The sequence below is a fragment of the Hyaena hyaena genome, unplaced genomic scaffold, assembly GCF_003009895.1.
Source record: "Hyaena hyaena isolate Hyena2069 unplaced genomic scaffold, ASM300989v1 scaffold_46, whole genome shotgun sequence".
Taxonomy (NCBI): Eukaryota; Metazoa; Chordata; class Mammalia; order Carnivora; family Hyaenidae; genus Hyaena; species Hyaena hyaena.
The window spans coordinates 4240116-4262339 of NW_024080678.1; the positions used below are offsets into that span (position 1 = coordinate 4240116).

At 43.1% G+C, this 22224-nt stretch overlaps 1 protein-coding gene across 2 annotated transcripts in view; it reads right to left on the minus strand.

The window, feature by feature from the left end:
- POLR3B (RNA polymerase III subunit B) overlaps positions 1-22224 on the minus strand; it is a 102502-nt gene that overhangs the window by 18942 nt on the left and 61336 nt on the right. For both annotated transcript variants that reach the window (XM_039230476.1, XM_039230477.1), the window contains exons 20-23: positions 18949-19158; positions 16102-16260; positions 14378-14495; positions 12400-12542 (exon numbers count right to left, since the gene is read on the minus strand). In XM_039230476.1, coding sequence (XP_039086407.1) covers positions 12400-12542; positions 14378-14495; positions 16102-16260; positions 18949-19158 — 630 coding nt within the window. The remainder of the gene's footprint in view (positions 1-12399; positions 12543-14377; positions 14496-16101; positions 16261-18948; positions 19159-22224) is intronic.

The following is a 22224-nucleotide window of genomic DNA, read 5'->3' on the forward strand; positions in this document are numbered from 1 at the left end:
GCTCTTCCTTACATGTTAACAGATAAATAATGCATAAGAAAACTTGATTAGCTTTCTTATTAAAACATCACTCTAAATGAGAGGAGGCGCTAGAAGACAATACAGTTTTTACACGGCTTTCCCATGAGCAGTTGAATGGTTTGATGTGATAAATTTGCATAGTCTGAAGCACACAAAGGGCTGATTAATTGAAACCCTTACAATGCTTCTGGAAGCAGCTATTGTAAAACAATAACCATAGGAACTTTACAAAATACACACGGCTGAATGTGTCAAGAGCTTAATAAAATGTGTTGAGGCTACACTATTTGGAAACAGAATTGGAGATTTTTATTCTGGGCCATAAAGCACTAAACACCCTAATTTCAAAGCTTTAGTTGGATATTTACTGAAAGGTCAGAGGGTTACTAGCTAGCTACCCAAGACACAAATTTGTTCTTAAGAACGTAAATTAAATAAAATCTTCTTACAGTTAAAGGGTCCATGTGGACAAAATAATCCTGATTTCTAACATAAGAGTTCTCAGAATCTGTTTTCGGACCGAAATTCTGAAGGGTCACTTGGCATCCTACAACTCATTTGGGGGCTCACACTGTTAGCTCCTTCAGTCCCCTTCTCCCCTCCCACTTAGAATCTTTCATTCAAGCAGGATCAAGCGAAGTAGGGAGCCAAAGACATCCAGACTTTGAAGCTTCAGTCTAGCAGAGAGGATTTTAGGTGGCCTCAAGTGCTACATGTGTACAAGGTACTATTATTATTATTTTCAATCAGAGTGTTTTTGCTATCTGGTATGAGAAAACAGAATCCAGAAAAAGGAAATAAATTAAGACCTGGAAAAAGCAAAGTTTTTAACTGAAGCCTGTTTAACCAACGAACTTTCCTCTCAGCCTTTCTGCCACACAAAAATTGATGCTTTCTTACTTTCCACAGCCTCTTTCTCCTAACCATTTAAGGATTCTGTAATGTGCTTGGGAAGTCACGGTAGTTTTTCTTTTCTTCTAGTAAACATTCAACCAAAATCTTAATACATTAATTCAGCAAGTTGTTGAATAACTTTTACTAATGCAAAACAGAGAAGCAAGTGGCCTTGTAAAACCGTTGCTGACAAGACAGGGTCACAGAGGAACCTTCCAAACCACTATATCTGTAAATAGGTGATCCTTATGAACCAAAGATACTCCGAGCCAGTCCATGAAAACACTGTATTTTGAGAAGACTATACTTCTATTTTAAAACAAAGGTTGGCTTTGCTCTGTTTAAACTGGCTGTCTGAGGATTTAGGGGGAGATTCTGAGGAGCGCAGGCCATTATCTCAGATTTGCAGTTATTAAAAAGCTTCTGTTTGCCAGGACAAACACTCTTGCTCAAATACAGTTTTTCCTCTCCTCAGGAATACTATTTGGTATTGCTGCCCAATTCTGTGATCTACGGGACCTTTGTTGGAGGTGCTAATCCTTTTTCACATGAGAGACTGAGAAATGTTCTTTCAGGGAAGTGATATATTGCTTCCCCCCCCCCCCCCCCACATCAAAGGAGTCCACTTTTTCCTCCCTTGTTGTGAAAGGCAGCAAAAGTAGGTGGAAATCTGGAAATATAATAGTTTGGTTTGCCTGTACACTGAAAGGGTACTCAACCTGCAAATTCCCTAGGCTAACAGATACTTTGTTAATTTTTTTTTAAGCGGGAAATCTGCTTATCCTTTCTTTTTAATTTTTTTTAACAGTTTGTTTATTTTTGAGAGAGAGAGAGACAGACAGCACGTAAGCAGGGGAGGGGCAGAGAGAAAGGGACACACAGAATCGGAAGCAGACCCCAGGCTCTGAGCTGTCTGCACAGAGCCCAAATGCAGGCCTCAAACCCATGAGCCTGAGCTGAAATTGGACACTCAACCGACTGAGCCACCTAGGCGCCCCTCTCCTTCTAAAAAAATGCAGTAGCCATCAGAAAACATAAAGCTCAAGATACAAAGTCTGCCTTTGATGAGTTCGCTTCATATAAAACCTCTATATACCAAAGTTCAAGAGGCTTAAATAGGTCATTTTGAGTTTAATAAAATGTCTTGTTTCAAATATGACTGATCGTATTATATGTGAATGTGTTTTTCTATCGGCAACTCTACTGATGAAGAATATGATGAGAAAACATAAAGAACATTCCAGAACCATGTTCTACTCTATTTTGTCCCATGCAAGCATCACTCTGCCTCTATCATACAAGTCCTTCTAAGGTACATAGAAGTCTAGAATACTTGGAAAAGAGAACAGAACTTCGGGGTTTTAAAACTCCTTCCCAGTTGAGATTAAAACAGACTAAACAAAACTTTCCTTCCTTTGTAGACAAATACAACAAATTCCAGACTTTGGTGTATGAAGTATTTTGCATTCTAGCAAAGGATGAACTGTTCTAGAGCTTCCTGATTCAAGACCCAGGTCTTGGGGAGGGGGTGCTGACTCAGTGGCATTTAGTGAGGAGACACGTAACAGGCCCCACAAAGACCCAAAGGAGGGCTGTACTTCATTAACATTCTTTGAATTTCTCATTAGAAGACTACTGGAGCTCCTTTATCTAAAGACTGGGCTGTGAGTGAATCCTGGCCCCTCTGCCTTCGTGAAATACTTCTTCTTCCACACATGGCTCTCTGCTTAGGGCTCCTCCAACCCTGAGGTCACAGAAGGCGACCCGCTTTGCTGAAGCTGTCGCATTTTTAACGGCTCCTGCTCACACACTCTGATTCTTCAGTGGACCTTCTATGCCCAGCTATCTCACCGTCTGCTGATTGCACAGCGCTGGTGCGGAGTCCCAGCTGACCACCGGGCGTGGACGCTCCTGCCGCAGCTCAGCGCCCGCTCTGTCCTCTTCAGTTACGACACACGGCCTGCTAGGACGGCACAGCCTCCGCTGCACACTGGTCTCATTTAGCTACTCATTACCCCACCATCTGTGAACTGATCAGGCGCAAGCAGCATAGACACTCATATTCTGTGAATCTAGATTTTTAAGTCTCCTCTAATTGTCGGAGAAGAAATTACAGGAAGCATTAGGGGTGGAAATGCGATCGACACATTCGGTACATGTGTACCGAAAGAATCCTGGCTAAAACAACGACAGCTTTGTAAAAGTTAACTACTAACAAAGGACAAAAATCGGGCAATCTGCAGAGTCACACTGCTTTCTGAACACTAAAAATAAATACAATGCTCTAAATGCAGGAGGAAAAAAGAAATGGGCACAAAGATACATTAAATCAAATGGATCTTTCCATTTTCTCATACAGAAGACACAAGTCAGTTTGCAGGTGACCCTACAAAGGAAGAGATACAGTTTCCAACCCTACCTGCTAATAGTGAAAAGGGAGTCCAGCTGACACTGCTCTTACCCTGGCAGGTGTCTGGGCCAGAAAGGAAAAAATCACTGCAGGAATCATGGCGCAACACGTGCCCTGAAGATTCACATACTACGGAACCGCTGTCAGCTCGTTCCATGACAATGACAGATGAGCAAAGCTGAGGCTGTGGACTGCCTTCTCCATCCCGCTCATGACGTCTCACTCGCCAGCATCAGGCTGTTTTACACCTCCTGCCCCCCTCCTCCCTGGGCCACACGGCTCCTCACAGACACCGCCAGGTGTGCCCGCTGCATGTAAATGTTCCAAACCAGCTCGCTGTCCTCGCTGCCCCCCAGCTCCCCTCTTTGCAGGCTCTGTCACAGCTAGCCAGAGGAATCAGGAGGATGGTCAAAATTGGGGGCTCAACACTTTACTTCCTTTCAGATCTGCTCAAATTCTCGATACAGTTTTACCAAGGCCATGAGAGCCTGGCCCAAGGACTGATTAAAGAAGGAAAGAGGGACAGTGTTTTCCAATGAGTTGATGCTACAAAGGAAGCGATTCCTGAAAAATACAGCTTTATGCTAGGAGGATGTCTTAATATGGGGGTTTGGCAGACATTTCTGGAATAAAGTATGTGGGGACAGTATTCACTCCAGACTGGTGGTAGAGGAGAGCCATGTAAACCTGCTTATCCAAGAAGGGGAATTTTGAGAAAACGACCACCTTAAGGAGGAGATACACAAAAGATAGGAGATATACTAGGTTTCAGTTTCAAGAAAAGGTTGTCTCTCCCAGGGGAGTTCCCAGAGAGCATGGCAATCCTGGGAGCAGAGTGGTAGTGGGGTATCAGAAGACACAAGAGCCACCTTCAGCCAGATTTAACAGAATGGGAAATGCACCCAGATCCAACACCTGGATTCAAATCCTGGCTCTGCCAGCACTGAGATGTATGAGGCAAGCTACTTGCCTGAGTCTCCACTTTTCTGGTTCTATAGAGTGGTAACAATACCGATTCGATCTGTAAAGGTTAAAGGGGGGAATGAAAATGCTTATAAGTTATTATTATTATTTTTTAATGTTTTATTTATTTCTAGGAGAGAGAGAGCGTGAGCAGGGGAGGGTCAGAGAGAGAGGGAGTCACAGACTGAAACAGGCTCCAGGCTCTGAGCTGGCAGTCAGCACTGAGCCCGACGCAGGGCTCGAACCCACGAACCGCGAGATCATGACCTAAGAGAAAGTCGGACACTTAAACGACTAAACCCAGGCGCCCCAGGCACAGGCTTTTAATAAGTAATAGGACAGTTATTATGTAGTAAGTAATTAGGTCACATCCTAAAGATGTGATAACAAAAATCACAACTTCAGCAGGATTGTGTCACTTGAACTCTACCACGAAAACAGCCATCATGCTGTTTTAATTCAGTTAAGTTNGCGGGGCTTGAACCCACGAACCGTGAGATCATGACCTAAGCGAAAGTCGGACGCTTAACCAACTAAGCCACCCAGGCGCCCCTGCTTATAAATTATTAATAGGCAGAAGTTAAAAGGTTCTACAAATTTACATGCAAATGACTCCCAAATTTTATTTCTAGCCTTAACCTCTCCCAAGTACACACCTACCATCTTCACTAGAGCCTCCTGAATGTTTCAGACCTGAGGCCCAAACTCTGGAGCCCTGACTATCTCTGAACACCTCGTCCCCAGTCCTGCTGCTTGGTAAACATCAGCAGTTGCTCTGACCTCATCCTCTCCTTCAGTTCCCACCCTTCCTCTCCCAAAACCTCAGCCACCAGCAAGTCTCACTGGCTGGACCTGCAGAGCACACTCGGAGTCTGTCACTTCCCGCCATTCGCCAGGTGCTCCTCCTGAGTGCACATCGCCATCCTCTCTGCCCGGAACACCACCAGTCACCACGCTTCCCTCCTCGCTCTCCTCAATTCGCTCTCCATAGGAATTCACGGTGACCTCTGAGACTGGCGGTCAGATCTCCTTGAGCCTTTCTTCTGTTCACCACCCAGCAGCCCCACCAGCTCCCGGCACAAGGGGAACAAGTTCCTACGGGGCGTGGCCCTCCCAGCTCTCTCCCCTGTGCTCTCTCCTCAGGCTTCCCTGGCCACAACGGACTTCATTCTGTCCCTTGAATACACCAGCTCACTCATGCCTCAGGGCTTTCGGACTACAGTAATGACCCAGGCAAAAGATAAGCTATTCGCAGATAATTAAGAGTTAAGAGAATGCAATCACTATCCCTCCAATGACTCTTACATTTATGTCATAATTCTGAGTATGTGAGCTTTGAGCATTTTTACGTTGGTTTTCAATCTTAGAAATGATTCAAGTGCCCAGTTCTATAGCATATGTGCTGCTGAAACAAGCACTTAACTTTAGTTCTATACGGTGCAGTGAAAAAAACCAAGGACACCAAGCACTCTTGTGTCAAGCATTCTCACATACCAGACACACGGTTTCCAGTCAACATGGCAGGTGGAACACATCTGTTTACCTCCATGCCCTCTCTAAACCCAACATAAGAGTTGACAAAAATTAAGGTACAGACCTTTAAGAAAAACAATAGGCAAGGGCTAATAATTCTGTTGTGAGAGCTGATGAGTAAAGAGCAGTAGATGGTTGAACACAAGGACCAAGGCAAACCTAAGTACCTGCGGAGAAGTATGGAGTGGCAAACTGGCTCAGCCCTCACCCCGACTCCTTGGAAGGCTCTGGAAACAGAGACAAAAAGTACTGTGAAGAGCAGGATGAGGTGTGGGGCTCAGTCACTGCACCCATCAACAATTCCGGTGGGTGCTGGAATTTAAAAGGTGTTCTAAGTGACCCCTCCTCACCATTTCCCCATCATCATGCTTTCCCCACTCACACCAGCCCTGCCTGGGCTACTGTAGTAGCATTCGGCTGGTACCATGCCTTCCCTTGCCCCCTACAGAATGTTTTCGTCACTGTGGTCAGAGTAAGTCAGGTCACAGTCCTCATTGCTCAGACTCCTCCAGCAGCTGTCCACTTCACTTGGAGGAAAAGCCAAAGTTCACAGCGTGGCTGACTGCCCTCCTGGGCTTACTAGCTCAGCTCCAGCCACACAGGCCTCCAGCCCTCCTGACACGCCTCCAGCCTCAGGTCTTCACCATCTACCCCTCCCCCCCCCCATGCTCTTTGGCTAAGGTGGGTCTGCTCCCGTACTTCCCCACTGCCATCTTTTCAATAAGGTGCAGCACCCTAGCCATTTTACCTAAAATTTCAACTCCTAAAGACATGCCTTCCCCCCACATGCTTCCTATTGTCCCCTTTTGTTTTATCTCAACACTTATCATTACCTCTCTTGCCCATAAGAATGGAAGACCCACAAGCACTGCAATTTTGTCCATTTTGTTCACTGCTTGTTACCAGGGCTTAGAACAGCACCATTTAGAAGATACTTTAATAAATATTTGTAAAAATAAATGTCTACTTAAGAAGTCATCAGCTCCTGACTTTTTAAAAAATTTTTAAGTTATTTATTTATTTATTTATTTATGAGAGAGAGAGACAGACAGACAGACAGACGGACACAGAGTGCAAGCTGGGGAGGGGCAGAGAGAGAGAGAGAGAGAGAGACAGACAGACAGACAGACACAGAATCGGAAGCAGGCTCCAGGCTCTGAGCTGTCAGCAGAGTTTGATGCAGGGCTAGAACTCCTGAAATGGGAGTTCATGACCTGAGCCAAAGTCAGACCCTTAACCGACTGAGCCACCTGGGTGCCCCTTTCTACTCCCCACCCCAAACAACCAGGAAATCACACTTTCCCCCCAACCCTTCTTTGAGAAACTGAACCCAATGACCTGGCACCCCAAGGCAGCTGGCACAGCAGATGGTGGGGTGAGGTAGTAGCCTGATATAGAGAAGCTAAATGAAAGTGTGCGCTGAACAGTGGGCTCCAGGCCCCTGCCCCTATCTGGCTCCCCGAAGGTCAGCTGGTAGTCTTTAGTACTGTCCTGACCCTCACTCCCAGCTCCAACTTTTCAGCAAAAGTTAGAAAGCTCATAATATGCAGACACTGGCACCAGCAAGAACCACGGCTCACTGCCTGATCCCCTACAGTGATGTCCACCAGTCAACAAATTCTATTCCTGGGCCATAAAGCTTCTAGCTGCTTTTTAGGGTTCATGGGCATATCAGGTATTAGAGAAAATCTCCCAACAAGTCAGGAGGAGGAAAAAAACCTCTCAAGGAGTACAAACAATTAGGAATAGAAGACAGCTGAAGAGGGAAAAAAAAAAAAGAGCCAAACAACTAAAACTAAAAATGAATATAATACAAAAAATATATACTCGTGGCTACAAAAAGGTTATAAGTTAATATTTTTAATTAGAAATTAAAATATAATAGGTTAAAAAAATCTGGAAAATTGGAGCACTTGGGTGGCCTAGTAAGTTGGGCATCTGATTTTGGCTCAGGTCATGATCTTGCGGTTTGCAGATTTGAGCCCCATGTTGGGCTCTGTGGCGTCAGCTCAGAGCCTGGAGCCTGCTTCAGATTCTGTGTCACTCTCTCTGCCCCTTCCCTGCTCATGCTCTGTCTGTCTCTCAAAAATAAATAAACATTAAAACAAATCTGGAAAATAAAGTCAATCAAATCCTAGGAAGAAAAACAAGAAGAGAAGGAAATGGACAAGTAAGGTACAAGGAAAATGATGAAGGGAGATTATCAACAAAATAAGAAAATGTCTGAAAATTGAAGGAACGTGAACTTCCAGAATAAGAAAATACCTGATTTCCTAGGACAAGGAATGAAAATTTCAGAATTCCAAGAACAGAAGAAGACAGTAAAATCTTCAGGGGAAAGGGATGTGAGGAAAGAAAAGAGAGAAACAGTACACCTGTGCACACACACATGCACACACACGCACACACATACACACAGATCAGGAAGAATAATGTGACATGGAAACTAGACAATAATACAGCAATGTTGTCAGGATCCTTAGAGAAAAGGATTTTTCAATCTAGAATTCTATAATCAACCAGAATATAAATCAACTATGAGGATACAGCATGTTCAGATATATATGATCTTACAAAATTTACTTCTTGCTATCCTTTCTCAGTAATTTAATGAACAGACTATTCCACCGTGGTGGGGATGACGGGATGAGCCAAGAAACAGGGGCTCGCATGGGAATTTCATAAATGATTACCACTGAGCACAGCTCTAGAGTGTGTAACAGACTATGTCCCCCAGATCACACAGGACACCTCAGCATGTGATCCTACTGAGAGACAGGGTCTTTACAGAGATAATTAAGGTTAAATAAAAATAAGATCATGGGATGGACCCTCATCCAATATGGCTGGTGTCCTTGTAAGAAGAGGGAGAGACGTGAGGATGTAGATGTACAGAGAAAAGGTGCTGTGAGGGTACAGGGACACAGTGGCCACCTGCAAGCCATGGAAAGGGGTCTCAGGAGAAACCAAACCTGCCAATACCTTGACCTCGGACTTCAGCTTCCAGAACTGTGAGTCAATGTAAGTCCTCAGTCTGTGGTATGGGATTATAGCAAACTAGCACAGAATGCTTCCTTCCTTTTCTTGAAAACATTTCTGAAGCACACGAGACGAGGTGGCTTACAGCCCCAACTGAGCCGGGTTCTGCCCAAAACTGCTGTGGTGATCAGCTCTTAAGACACTGGCTAGAAATCTCAGAGGAAAACCACCACAGTTCGGAGCAGGAAGAATGGGGGCGCTACAGAGGAGGTCTTCCGGGGAGAAAAATGGTCCTAACAGGCTACTCATCTTGTAGAAAATGGTGTTAAAAGACTATTAATGGTATAGAAGAATGGAAACAGGAATAAGAGAATTAAGCAAATTAAAAAAAAACCAGATTATTAACTTCTGAAAAAATAAAGTTATACGATAAAGAAAATGTCCTCAACTACTTGGTTTGAGGGTGAACAACATTTATATAGTCATAATAATACAATCTAAGCAAGTAGCCTAACATGATAAATCTGTGCAGGGAACGGAGGTGGGGAGTGAGAGAGAGGCAGCCAAGTGCCGGCTCCTCCTATCTATCATAACAGAAAATCAATGGGTAATATCGAAAATGGATGAATGAATATAAATAGCTGTTTAAAAATATTATTTCGAGGAGCAAATAATAATAATAAAAATATTATTTGGGTGGCTCAGTCGGTTAAGCATCCAACTTTGGCTCAGGTCATTATCTTGTGGTTCATGTGTTCAAGCCCTGCACTGGGCTCTGCACTGATAGCACGGAGCCTGATTGGGATTTTCTCTCTCCTTCTCTCTCTGCCCCACCCCCCACTCTCTCAAAATAAATAAACTTTAAAAATATTTGAAAATATTATTTCAAAATATGAAAATAAAAATGAGAAGAAATTGCTTCTGGGAAGTGGAATTGGAGAAAAGGCAGGGAAGGTATGCTTTTCAGTTCAAACCCCCCCTTTTTTGTACTATTTGACCTTTTAAACCATGTGCAATTATTATTGATTAAAAAACTAGACTTAAACAAAAATGATGTTAAAGGTTCTATATCATGCCTTCCACTACTCTCTGAAGGTTTAAACTACCTATTTTTTGTTTGCCTATTTTCACCTGATCTTTTCAATAAATCTAAAGAAGCTATAAGACAAGGGAATATCAAGGGAATCTGGGCTCATCAGAAGGTTTTCATCCTGGATTAGAAACCATCTGGAAAAGAACACTAGCAAGATAAACTCCTCACTAAGTGAAAGGTCACCTAACCCCGGGAGGGCTTCTTTCTGCTTCACAGAGATGTACAAGTCAGGCCCCGCTAAGATTCAACCGATTTCCAAAATCTGCGGTTTCACATCTCTGCAGGCTGGAAACCACTTCTGTCAATGAACATTATCCCAATCATATTATTAGTTTGAAAAAATGTCACAGCACAAAGCTCACTGTCGTTACCTGTATGTGTAGAGGTCTGTGTTTATAGGAGCTTACTAATCAAGTATGTTTCTCATTTTCAAACGTACTGCTTTGTCTATACTATACACACACATACTTACATATTATCTATAGATAATCCATCAAGAGTATGGAATCTGTCTCTTTTCATTTTCCTACCTTGGATTCATTCATATATTTAACCATTACCACCTACCTATTAGGTACCCTCCACAAGACTGGCTCTAACTTAAGAACGTGATCCGTGTCCTCGAGAAGTTTAGTGGAGTTAGGACACAGTGGATAATCAATGTGATGTTTGCCAGCCTTCCACTCTTCGCACAACACTCTGGTGGAATAAAACACGAGGATTTGGGACATCTGAAGTTTGTAAACTGATTCAGAAAATGGAGACCTTCTCTTATAGTGTGCATTCTTATAAAGTGTCCAGTGCCAATATTTTATGATTTTCAAGCTTTGTCCCAGTCCAGGGAATAGGTCAAGTAAAACAGAGGCTTTAATAAGATTATGTTTACCCCAGAATGACTTATATGACTTAGTGGTATATCTCAGAAATTGTCTAGACCAAGAGAGAGGGAGAAATAGTTTCAATATAGAGAACTTGATTTTCACTGCTAATTACTGGAAAACACTAGAATCTCAAGAAATGTTTACAGATGCTCAAAAGGTATTAAGAGTTAGCATTTTAGGAAACTATATGAATTAGAAGTGTCAAATTCACATGGATAAAATCATTTTTTTAAATAAAATAGCGACAGGCTAAAATAATCTTGTGTCTGTCAGCTGAATGAAAAATAGTATCTCAGGCTGGAACAGTCTCACTGATCGAAGGAATGACAACTAAGGCTGACTAAACGAACTGTAATATTCTTTGACTAAACAAACTGTAATCTTACATACTTGCGTGGCAAATGTTGAAATCAGCAAGAATGTAAAATGCCATTATCTTGAAATCAATCAATTAAAACCACGAGGCCATCGCACTAGGAATTTATGAGTAAAGAGGAGACACAAAGTTGGAGAGCAGAATGCAAAACAGCCAACGTCAGTGGTCACTTCTCTCTCCTCCTGAGCACTCGCTGTGTGCCAGGCACCATGCCAACTGCTTAACACTCAGGACAGCAGAGCTGTCAGTCAGGAGCATGGACTCTGGAGCCAGGCTGCTAGGGTTCAAAAACCAGTTCCACTACCAATGGGGGACACTGGACAAGCTACTCATGTCACTGTGCCTCTGTTTCCTCATCTACAAGAACAGCACCGACCTCCCAGGACTGTGAGAGAGAAGCCGGTGAGTGAGTGTGTGTGTGTGAAGTGCTGAGGACCCTGCCCGGCACAGTTAGTGCTACCGAAGTGTTAGCAGCTGCTGCTGTCCTTCAACTCGGTAAGTGGCAGACACGGCCAAAACCCAGCCACCAGGGCCAGCGTTCCACTCTGAAACACCATGGATGGATATACGTATGTAAGAGAGACCCTACTGGAAACAAGTTAATCAGTGGTGACACACTGCTACGTTTCTTGCAGCTAAAAAAACAAGACACCACAAAGCCACAAACACATGAAGACTCAGCATAACCACCAAGGGGATCAGGTGGACAAAAGCGTCCAGGTGAGGGACCACCGTGCAGCAGACGGGGAGGGCCGGAGACCCGGGTTCTAATTCAGCTCCAAGGCCCCCCAGCCGGGTACCTCCGACTGGCTGCTCCCTGTTAAACACAGGGGCAGATCATTCTGACGAGTATTCTCGTGCTGACACCCCACGATGCTATGGCCCAACAGACAGTGTAATAAATTTAAAAAAGAGGTGCTGCCATTTATTTTCTGAACGGCTGCCTATACCCTATTAGGTACATCGTCTAGAATATATGCGCAATTATAATTCTGGGTGGAGCAGCTGCAAAAAAAAATGAAATAAATGGTAAAGAGAAGCAATCCTATGGTACATTTCTCAATGCTATTAAAGTAAAAACAAGAAAACTGAAGAAATAAAACCAGCATAAATTTGGCTAACAACGTAATAATTTTTCCCACACAATTTTTTTTTTAAAACAGGGAAAGTTACACAACATTTCTTATATATGTGGTTAACAAATCCTATTTTCAGTTTTGTAAACAAACTGAGGAGCGACACAATTTACCTTTTTGCCCGTGGCGGCTGCTGAACTTGTCTCCAATCTCTGGACGCCTCGTCTGCCTCAGCAGCATTTTGATCAGAAAAGCATCTTCAGCATTTGAAGAGATCATCACTTTTTCAATGTATGAATCCGTTGCCCCTTTGTAGCTAAATTAAGAGGAAGTCACTAAAACAGAATTTTCAAATTGCCTTTTGTGAACCTGTCACCCACAGGACATATTTTACCTAAGATCAACCACAGAATGCTCTGACATTGCCATTTTGGACTCTGAAACGTGCCTTTCATTTTTTCAACTTTAAGTTCAAAGGTCACCACTTCCCTCTTCCAGTCCTCGTCTGAGATGGCTAACCTTTACTGAACATTGTGAGGCAGGCGTGAGGCAACCTAACCCACGCCGCACACAGCATTCCCACGCTACTCTCTCATGGCGGACAAAGAAACGGGATGCTTGGCAGCCGGGAGGGATCGCAGAGCCCCGAGCAAGGTTTCGTTTTCTTTTCAAGATAAGAAATATGGGAGCACACTTTCTAGCCTGTGGGGAAGGACTCGACAGAAAGCTGGCTGAAGACATGGAAGGGACTGAAGAGGGAATGACAGTCAGGTCCCTAAAAGCCTAGATTAAATGAAGAACCCGGGGTGGGGGGGATGGGGCGTGAGTTCCGAAGAGGAAAAAAGATCTCTTCCTCCAGGGTGGGATGAAAACCAGCTAGCATAACCACCTTTGTCATCCTAAAACAGCTTTTTGTTCTTTAAGATTCAGGACAAGGGCCCTGACCTCTCCCCTAAGTGGAGAGCCCACTTTCTCCTCCACACTCCCACTCATTCCACAAACCCACGGCACCCACAGCACTGCAGCATTTAGCACAGAGGGCAGGAGCTGGGCTCTGAAGACAGACTGCTACTTGTAGCTGTGTGACCTTGGTAAGTTACTTCACCTCTCTGTGCCTCAGTTCCTGTGTCTTTTACACAAGGCTATCAAGAGCGCCCAGCTCATGGGGTGGTGGCCAGAACAACTGAACTAACACTGTAAAGTGCCCACAAACATAATCGGTATGGGGAAAGTTCTCAATGAAGCCACTATGATCAGGATATTCACTGGACTTCTTTTTCTGTGCAGGTCTCCACTAACTACGTGTGGCTCCTTTCAGGGAAGGGTCATGGCTCACTTCAGCTGTGTCTCCAGTGCAAGTGGCATGGTGGCTGGCCCGGAGCGGGCCTCAGCTGTGGGCCAGAACAGGTTTGTGGAACTGCCGTCCAGGGCCAGAAACCCAGCTCTCCGTGTCACCCCTGACCCCCCCCCCCACCTCAGAGTTCAGGTAACTCCGTTCACCCTGGTTAGATCGAGCATCTTGTTACTTCTTCCAGTTTTGTTTTTATGTCAGAGTGTGGCTGCTATCAGTGGCTCACGGCTCAACTCATGAAGTCTCTCATTTCACTGTTTTGACACATCTGGAGATTAATGAGTGTAACTCTTTCATTGCACAGATGAAAAACCTGAGGCCAAGGTTTGAGTACTTCATCCATGTACAGTAACACACAACACGACCAGTATGAAATCCAGCCATAGTCCAGGACAGTGGTGATGCCAGACTGTGGCCGGTGTGTTTAATTTACTTATTTAACACACATCTGATCCTATCACCCTCTACAGAAAGAACTCCCAAGGACTGGACAACCTAGCCCCAGCAGGCTGCATTGGGCCTCCAAATCCAGGTGCTTTTCTGCCCAGGGGGCCTTCACGTCACTGTTCCCTCTGCCTGGAAGCCCTGTGTACTTGGCCCATAACTCAAACCCAGGTTGGAAGGCCTAGTTGATTCCACAGCTTGGTTTTATCTTCCACGCCATGCTGTCTTCATGATGACTATTACTACCCCCAACTGTAATTTCTATTCTCTAACCCTCTAAGAGCTAACTTCTAATTTCCCCCAGCTCTCCTTTTTTGAATCTCTCTAGGTATTTCCGAGGCGAAACTGATACATACGTGATGGGCACATCCTTGTACTGTGGCTGCTGCGGCACATTACTTCCTTCCAGAGGAATCTGAGTTACTGTGGGCATGGACTTATTTACAAGCACTTGTTTGTTTTCTACCTTCTCACCTAAGAAAAAGAGAAGGGTGTTATAGCCCAATTGTTACCACATCTGTGAAATGCACACATTACTGGGGCATGGAACCATGTGCTTAGATTGGTCCATGAAATGCAGACAAGGAAGGAAAAAGTCTATACAGCATGAGCCAGAGTTCAACAGGGCTCGTTAGTAATTGTGCCAGCCCATCTGAAAAATCAGTGTGTAAAAAAAATCAAGAAACTGGTTTAGAGAACCAAATTAACCAGAGAAACTTCACGTCAACAAATGACAATTTTATGTATCTCTTAAGGTGTTAGAACAAGTCTGGGCCACTTATTGTTATTAGTAGTTATTTCACCCAGTACTCAGCCACTGGCAACTCAACTTGGGACACTGAGGAAATCAAAATATTTCTTTGATCTTCCTGCTAGTCTCACCTTTCTTTGCATCTTTTCCTGGTAAGCTCCACGGCCGACTACTGTCACAGCACTCTCTCTCCATCACATAACCCCAGTTACCAGCAAGCGAAATTCTCCGAAAAAGATATGCAGCAAGAAGGAGAGGACGCCACATGCCGCGTGGCTGTGGGCACCACAGCAGATGCAGCACCACCACCCGTGCGCCATCATGACAAGCCAGTGGACTTCCCTCCCAGCGGTGTCCCCCCCGACAGCTCAGCTCTCCGCTCACCACGGCCCCGCTCACCTGCTCTGGGGCCAGAGCTCTAGCTGTTTTCGCCCCTTTCTACTCATCTCATCACGCTGCAGTCAGAATGATCATTTCAAATGCATACCTGACTGCAAGTTGCTTTTAGGATCACGACGAAAACAGCGTGGCTGCAAGGCCTGTGTCTGGGCCCGCCCCTCCCTCCTGCTCTTCCGCTCTCTAGATTCATGTTTATTGCCCTCCCCCTGTACTCTCCCCAGCTGAGCCATGCTGGCCTTTCAGAACCTTTAACTATCTATGGCTGCAGGACACCGCTGCTCAGGACACACTCCCCTCCCCATTCACCCTCCAGATCTCAGCGCCCTTCCTGAGGGAAGGCCACCCTGTGCTTCTGCCTAGGTCAGATCCTTTTGCTATCGAATGCCCTCACAGCCCTTTACAGGACTCCTTAAGCTGGCTATGAGGTGACATGTTTACGTGTGATCCTCTGGTCAATGTCAGTCTCCCACACTAGCCTGTAAGACTCACAAGGGCAGGGCTGTGGGACACAGGAGTAACACATTCACTGCAAGTTTGTAATTACCACAGAGTCACACTTTTTAGGGGAAGAGTCTCAAGTCAGTCTGTATGTTAAATGCACAAATGATGAAATACTGGTATAGGTGCAGGGACATGGCATCTACACTTTGAAAACATTTTATTTTAAACATTTCCTTAAAGTGGCTTTTCTGTGCTTTAAAACTTCAGGTAGAAAAGTATGGCTAGAATAGAACTACTACTATCTAAAAATATATGCACAGAAAAATAGACTAGAAGGGAAACTCATCAAAAATGACCACACTTTAAGTTAGGAAAGTGGTTTTGTTGTCATTTTTTTCTTCCCTGTTTAAAAATGTTCAGAAATACTGCTGTATAACTTTCATATTTCAAAGAGTATACACTTAAATAGTTTTTAAAAAGGGCTCTTACCTGGAGAACAAATACCGTCTGCATCTAAAATTTCGTGTCGCCAGATGGGTTTTCTTGTAGCAGCGTCCAACATTGGCCCCATCACTTTATCAAAAGTCTGATTGGTATAGCGCTTCAATGTACATTTAGCATTTTTATATACAAGGCAACGCCCAAAGCCTAAAATGAAACCAAACTGGGGATCAGTACCACCAATACAACTATAAGAAAACACATACTTGTGTTACTGAATGACCCACCCATTCATCCCCTCGCAACTTGTTCTACATTAGGATCATCTGGGACGGGCCAAATAACAACCCGATAATCCAAAGAACTGGCTCAGAAGCTCTTCAACACTTCCTGTCCACATAGACACCGGAACCTGTACAACCTTGTCTCAGCACGGAACACACCTGGTCATGCTGGAGGAAGGCAAGAGAAATCGGAGCATCACTGTGATTCTTTCAGGGAACAGAGTCACAGACTGTGGGAACCAGAGAGGGCCCCAGAGACCACCCGGCTTAACTGCTCTATGTACAGTGTTACAAGTGCTATAAAATGAGGTCCAGGGAAATCACGGGGCCAAGGTCACCCCCCAGCCATTTGGGTGGAAGCATGGAAACACATGTCTACTGATCAACAAAGATTCTTCCCTCACATCCTTCTGGTGCATAACTTCTGTTAACCTTCTCTGAAAAGTTTCCCTTTTTCTAATTTTGGCATTCAGAGGAAGTCCCAAACAAAGACACAAAAAGATTAATTTTCCCCAGAGAGGAGAGAAAATGAAAAGTAGCTGCAATCAAATAATTTTTTAACAGGAGAAATTGTTTGCCTGTGCCCTGAAGATGAGAGTTGCTGTGATTACACTTTTGGATCACATTTATTTAGTGAATGAGGGAAAAGTCCTGAGACCAACTAACAATCTAAATAAACACTATGAAAGATAAGCAATGGGGCGCCTGGGTGGCTCAGTCGGTTAAGCGTCCGGCTCAGGTCATGATCTCGCGGTTTGTGGGTTCGAGCCCTGCGTCGGGCTATGTGCTAATCGCTAGCTCAGAGCCTGGAGGCTGTCTTCAGATTCTGTGTCTCCCACTCTTTCTGTCCCTCTCCTGCTCACGTTCTCTCTCTCTCTCTCTCTCTCAAAAATAAATAAAACATAAGAAAAAAAAAGATAAGCAAAAGGAACAGAAGGAAACTTTTAGGTGGAGCAAAAGCTTCCAGCACTGAATCCCACAAGAAGATTCATCTGCTGTAGATTTGCTCTCTCTCTCTCTCTCTCAAAAATAAATAAAACATAAGAAAAAAAAAGATAAGCAAAAGGAACAGAAGGAAACTTTTAGGTGGAGCAAAAGCTTCCAGCACTGAATCCCACAAGAAGATTCATCTGCTGTAGATTTGCCCAAGTTTCTGTGACTGCATTTCTTTTCTTTTCTCCCTCTGGCCAAGTAGTTATTCTAAATTGGATTCTCTCTCTTAATCGCCCTAGGATATACTGAGCCATGTCAGAGTTCACTTAAATAGGGAGACATCTCAGGATTAAATGTCAGCTGTTACAGATGAAATAAATGCATGGTTGTAAAATCCTTCACTTAACGATTCTCCACCAAAGACAGAACTCTTAACAAGAAATTTAAGAATGTGGGTTTAGAAAATCAGGAAAAAATGGATTTCTAACTAAAGCCTCAGTGCTCTAATTTTTAAAATACAAAGGTGACTATGAGATGAAATAACAAATTTTGACATCTGGACGGGAGATAAAGATGTTAGTGTGTCTTCAAGAAAGGTCTTAGTCATTATGGCTCTTGGTAAATTGTGTATGGCCATCATAAACTCCGCTCGGTGAGCCAGCTGCTTTGGAAACATTACATGATCTTAAAATTCTGTACACTGGCCATTAACTGCAACGTGGTAGAGTGCAGTGGGAATCTGTGCAGACTGAAATCAAGAGGCGCTTTCCTCTAAGTGTAAATGGGCATTTTATTTACAGGTGATAGCTTAAGAGCTAGAGGACAGTAAACTCAGATCATTAAATTGTGTTGCGGAGTTTCTGACAGATATCACAAAGTCTTCGGATTTCCACATAAACGTTACCAGTTAATCAGAAAGGAAAACATCTAGTTTTAAAGCATGGCTGTTGTCATTTGGAGGAAAAAAAAAGAGGCATAAATTAAGTGCAGCCAACATTAATGCCAAAGACACATGTCTAGGAGTACTATTATGGCTGCCTAGCAACTACAGAGAGTGAAGGGGAAGGCAGAGTGGGCATGCCAGGGAGGAAAAAGAGAGAGATTATGAAGAGAGGAGTCAGACTTCAGGTCAGGTGACAGCTAACAAACCATGAAGTGGTGACTTGCGAAAGTAAACTGTCAAAAAACTGACAAAAGGATTGCATAGAAACTGGTAAGTCGGGGGTTTGTGCATGTGTATTTTTAACTTTTGGCATTTTGGTAATAAAAAGGTCTAACATTATGTGGGGTTGAGACAATTACAAAAAATACCCTTTAACACAGAAATATTGCTATTGCCTTCTCAGTTTGTTGTTGACTAAGTAGATATATTTAAAAACCACATTTCATTTATTCTAACTCTTGCAAGGAATAAGCAAATTCTTGCATGTTTTCTATTGAGGAACTCTCTCAAGTCACCAGTAAAGTAAAATAACAACAAAAATACATTTAACAAATTACCTCTATGGAATATTCATTAAAAAAGTCAACACTGAAACCTAACTACCTCCTGTTTATATGTTTTAAAATTCAAGTCACTTGAAACTGGCATTAACATTTTGACATGAGGTGGTTTTTAACGGATTGCCGTTATTATACCAAATTCTGCACACTATCAGAGCTCTGTAGACCCACTTACCTCTGTCCAAGGAAGCCTTGTTTAAAACAAGGGCGTCTTCAATATCATAGCCGCTGTAACTCATCACTGCAACTGTTGCATTCTGTCCAGCTGGCAGTTTCTCAAATTCTATCAACTCAATGGTCTTTGTTTTAACCATGGGTTTTTGTGGATATGCTAGCAGATACATGAGAGTATCGATTCGGTTGCGCTGGTTGTATCCAATGGTACCTTAATTGACATTAGAGAAAACAAAGTGCACATTCTATTATGTCAAATAATTAAGTAGCCATGTGTACCAGGATTTAAAAAAAGATATTAACTTCACTAATTAAAATGAAGAAAACCTTCAGGTTAAACATTTCAAAAGCAATAACACCCTTATAGTGGCTAATGACTTTTAAAAACAATTTTTCTCAGTAAGGTTAAAAGTCCTACAAAGAGGAAACATTTGCATGGGCGCCTGGGTGGCTCAGCTGATCGAGCGTCTGACTTCCACTTGGGTCATGATCTTGTGGTTCATGGGTTCAAGCCTCCGTCGGGCTCAGTGCTGTCAGAGGGGAGCCTGCTTCAGCTCTTCTGTTCTCTGCCCCAGCCTCCTCAAAAATAAATCTTAAAAAAAAAAAAAAAAAGTCCTACAAAGAGAAAGAATCAGAAGAATCACACTCGAGGTATACTAACCTAAATAATGTCAACTTTCTGGATTGTTTGAGGACCCCATTTTGAGGAACCAGTCTCCACTCGTTAATTTGACAGGTAAATCCACACTCCTATACTCAGTTTTAGTATCTTATGGATAGAGTTGCAGCTGCTGAGGTGGGAAGGTAATTAGAAACCACTGCTGAGTGCTGACAGGCAAGGATACATTTCATAAGAATCAACCATTAGAAAAGTTCTAAATGAAACAGAGAAAAGAGAGGAAAAGAAAGGAATGAAAAGGATGAAAGTCAAAGCAGAGAAGAGTGGATTTACCCATTAGCTTAACTCTTCATTTGCTAAGCAATGAACACACACCTACTCTGGGCCCAACACTGGAGATAAAATGGGGAAAGCACAGTGGTCCCTTCCCCTAAGAAATCCAAGGTCTTGTCCAATCAGGTATACGCTTTTCTGTCCTTAGCAATCAGCCCTTCTACCTGCTGGGATCTCGGAAGGTGTTGCTGTCAACTGGAAGTGAAATTAGGATGTTATTCTTTGTCCCTTTTCCCTATAGCGGTTAGTTAACTAGGGTTCAGGCTTGCACCAAAAAAGGGTTTCGCTCCAATGGCCTTGTGAATATATAGTTGCTCCCACTCAGAGACCTTAAAATGGGGACTCATATTTGCCCTACTCCTGAACATATGTGTGAGTTACTGAGCCTCTTAACTTCTCGCAGGTATCTCTTCTTCTCCCTTGAGGGGCTAAGAAGGTAGCCTTAAGTTTCTTTTTCTCTTGCACAGGCTTCCATAGGGACACACCCTCAACACCCACATGCCCCAATATGCCGATGTGCCATTCCATGGAATTAAGCTCTAAGATGAACAGATATCAGGACTCATCATTTATTTCTTTCACCTTTTCATCTGTACTCATGTCATGAAATCAATGGTGATTTCAATTCAGGGATGAAAAGAACCTCTTCAGGCAGTAAAAATGATATGGTGCTCCTTGACAATTACTATTGAAAGAAATAATGAAATCTGCAGGGCTCACTATAGCGGCTCAATAAATGTCAGTAAACGAAACTGAATTGCATTATATTTTTTTGATAAATATTTGTACGTCAATCTCTAGAAAACCTATCAAGATTAGCTGAAAAACCATAGCTAAGCTGAATCTCATGAACTTTTTGTTGAGTTTACACTATAAATTGCCAATTAATTTATGTTATTTTAGTGCCAACTAATAAACTGGGCAGGATACCTGGTAATAGATCACTGTTTTAGAAATAAAATCACTGTTGCCTGGATCGTGGTAAAGTTCACTGACAATAAGTTTGTCCTTTTACATGAGATCGTTTAAAATTTATGTCGAGATTTCAGCTCCAATTGTATCCTCCACCCAGCTTGAGACAAGGGTTCAGGCAATGCCCCACCAGGCTGCCAGACCGTCTTCTGAAACCTGAGACAAGCATTATTATGCAGCAGGGAAGGCATTAATGGCTGCACCTCCAAACAATGGTGAAAGAGAGGAGATCCCACTATAAATTGTGCTACCAGGCCCAGAATGTAATTCTCAGGCATTACAACTGACCTGACCACTGAATGGATGAACAGCAAAATGGTTTAGCAAATGTCTGGTGCTTATGATCTCATTAGAAATTTTCCTTCAAGGCTTTTTGAAGAACTTGTAGGAGCACACATGTATATACATTTTTAACAGCACTGATGGGTGTATTGGTTAAAACAGGATTAATAAACTATGACTTCTGTATCATAAAACTTCAAAATGCCATCATACTTTATAATTTTTATAAAAATCCTGAGGACTATTTTGTCAATAAGCAAGATTTTTGAGAAAATGTCATGCAGAAATTAAAAGATTGGTCTGGGTGAAGCACAGGCTCAAAATAGGATGCCTCTGACTGTTTTCAGCTTCCTTAAAAAGGGCATTGCGTACACATAATAACTAACACAAGGAGACCAGAAGCTGGGTTCTCCCTCCCACTGTCCCATTTTGCTCTAACTCCAGTCTCATTTCCTTACTACCCAGGACGTAGTCTTTCTTACAAAATCATATTTTCTTGATCATAATTTTCTTAAGTTGCAGGTTGGCACAGCAAGGTATGTACGTGTAGGTTAAAACAGTGAGGACATGTTTTAAGGTGGGATGAAAAAAGGTTGGTAAAGATACAATGTAGCTTAGGAGAATCTTAGGAAATGTATACAGAAAAAAATAAAGTTTAATGCATTTAACTATGTTTTCTGTCCTTCTTTGCTCAGTTTCTCTTTATTTGAGAACGTTATTAAAAACAAGTTTTACCATTTAAAGTGTACACATTGAGGAGTTCTGACAGATTCATGCCTCTGTAAAATCACCACCGCAATCAGGATCTAGAACACTTCCGACACTCCCAAAAAATCCCTCCCTGTCCCTGACCCCAGGCAAACACTGCTCTGTTTATCATTACAGCTCACACTTTCTAAAATTTTATATAAATGGAATCATGCAGTATGGCCACTCTTTGGCTGCTGCTTTCACTTAGCAGAATGATTCTGAGATCCACCCACACGGCTGGAACATAGTCCACTCTTCGTTACTGCTGAGAAGTATTCCGCTGCACCTATAAACAGCTTATTTATCCATTCACGGGCTGAT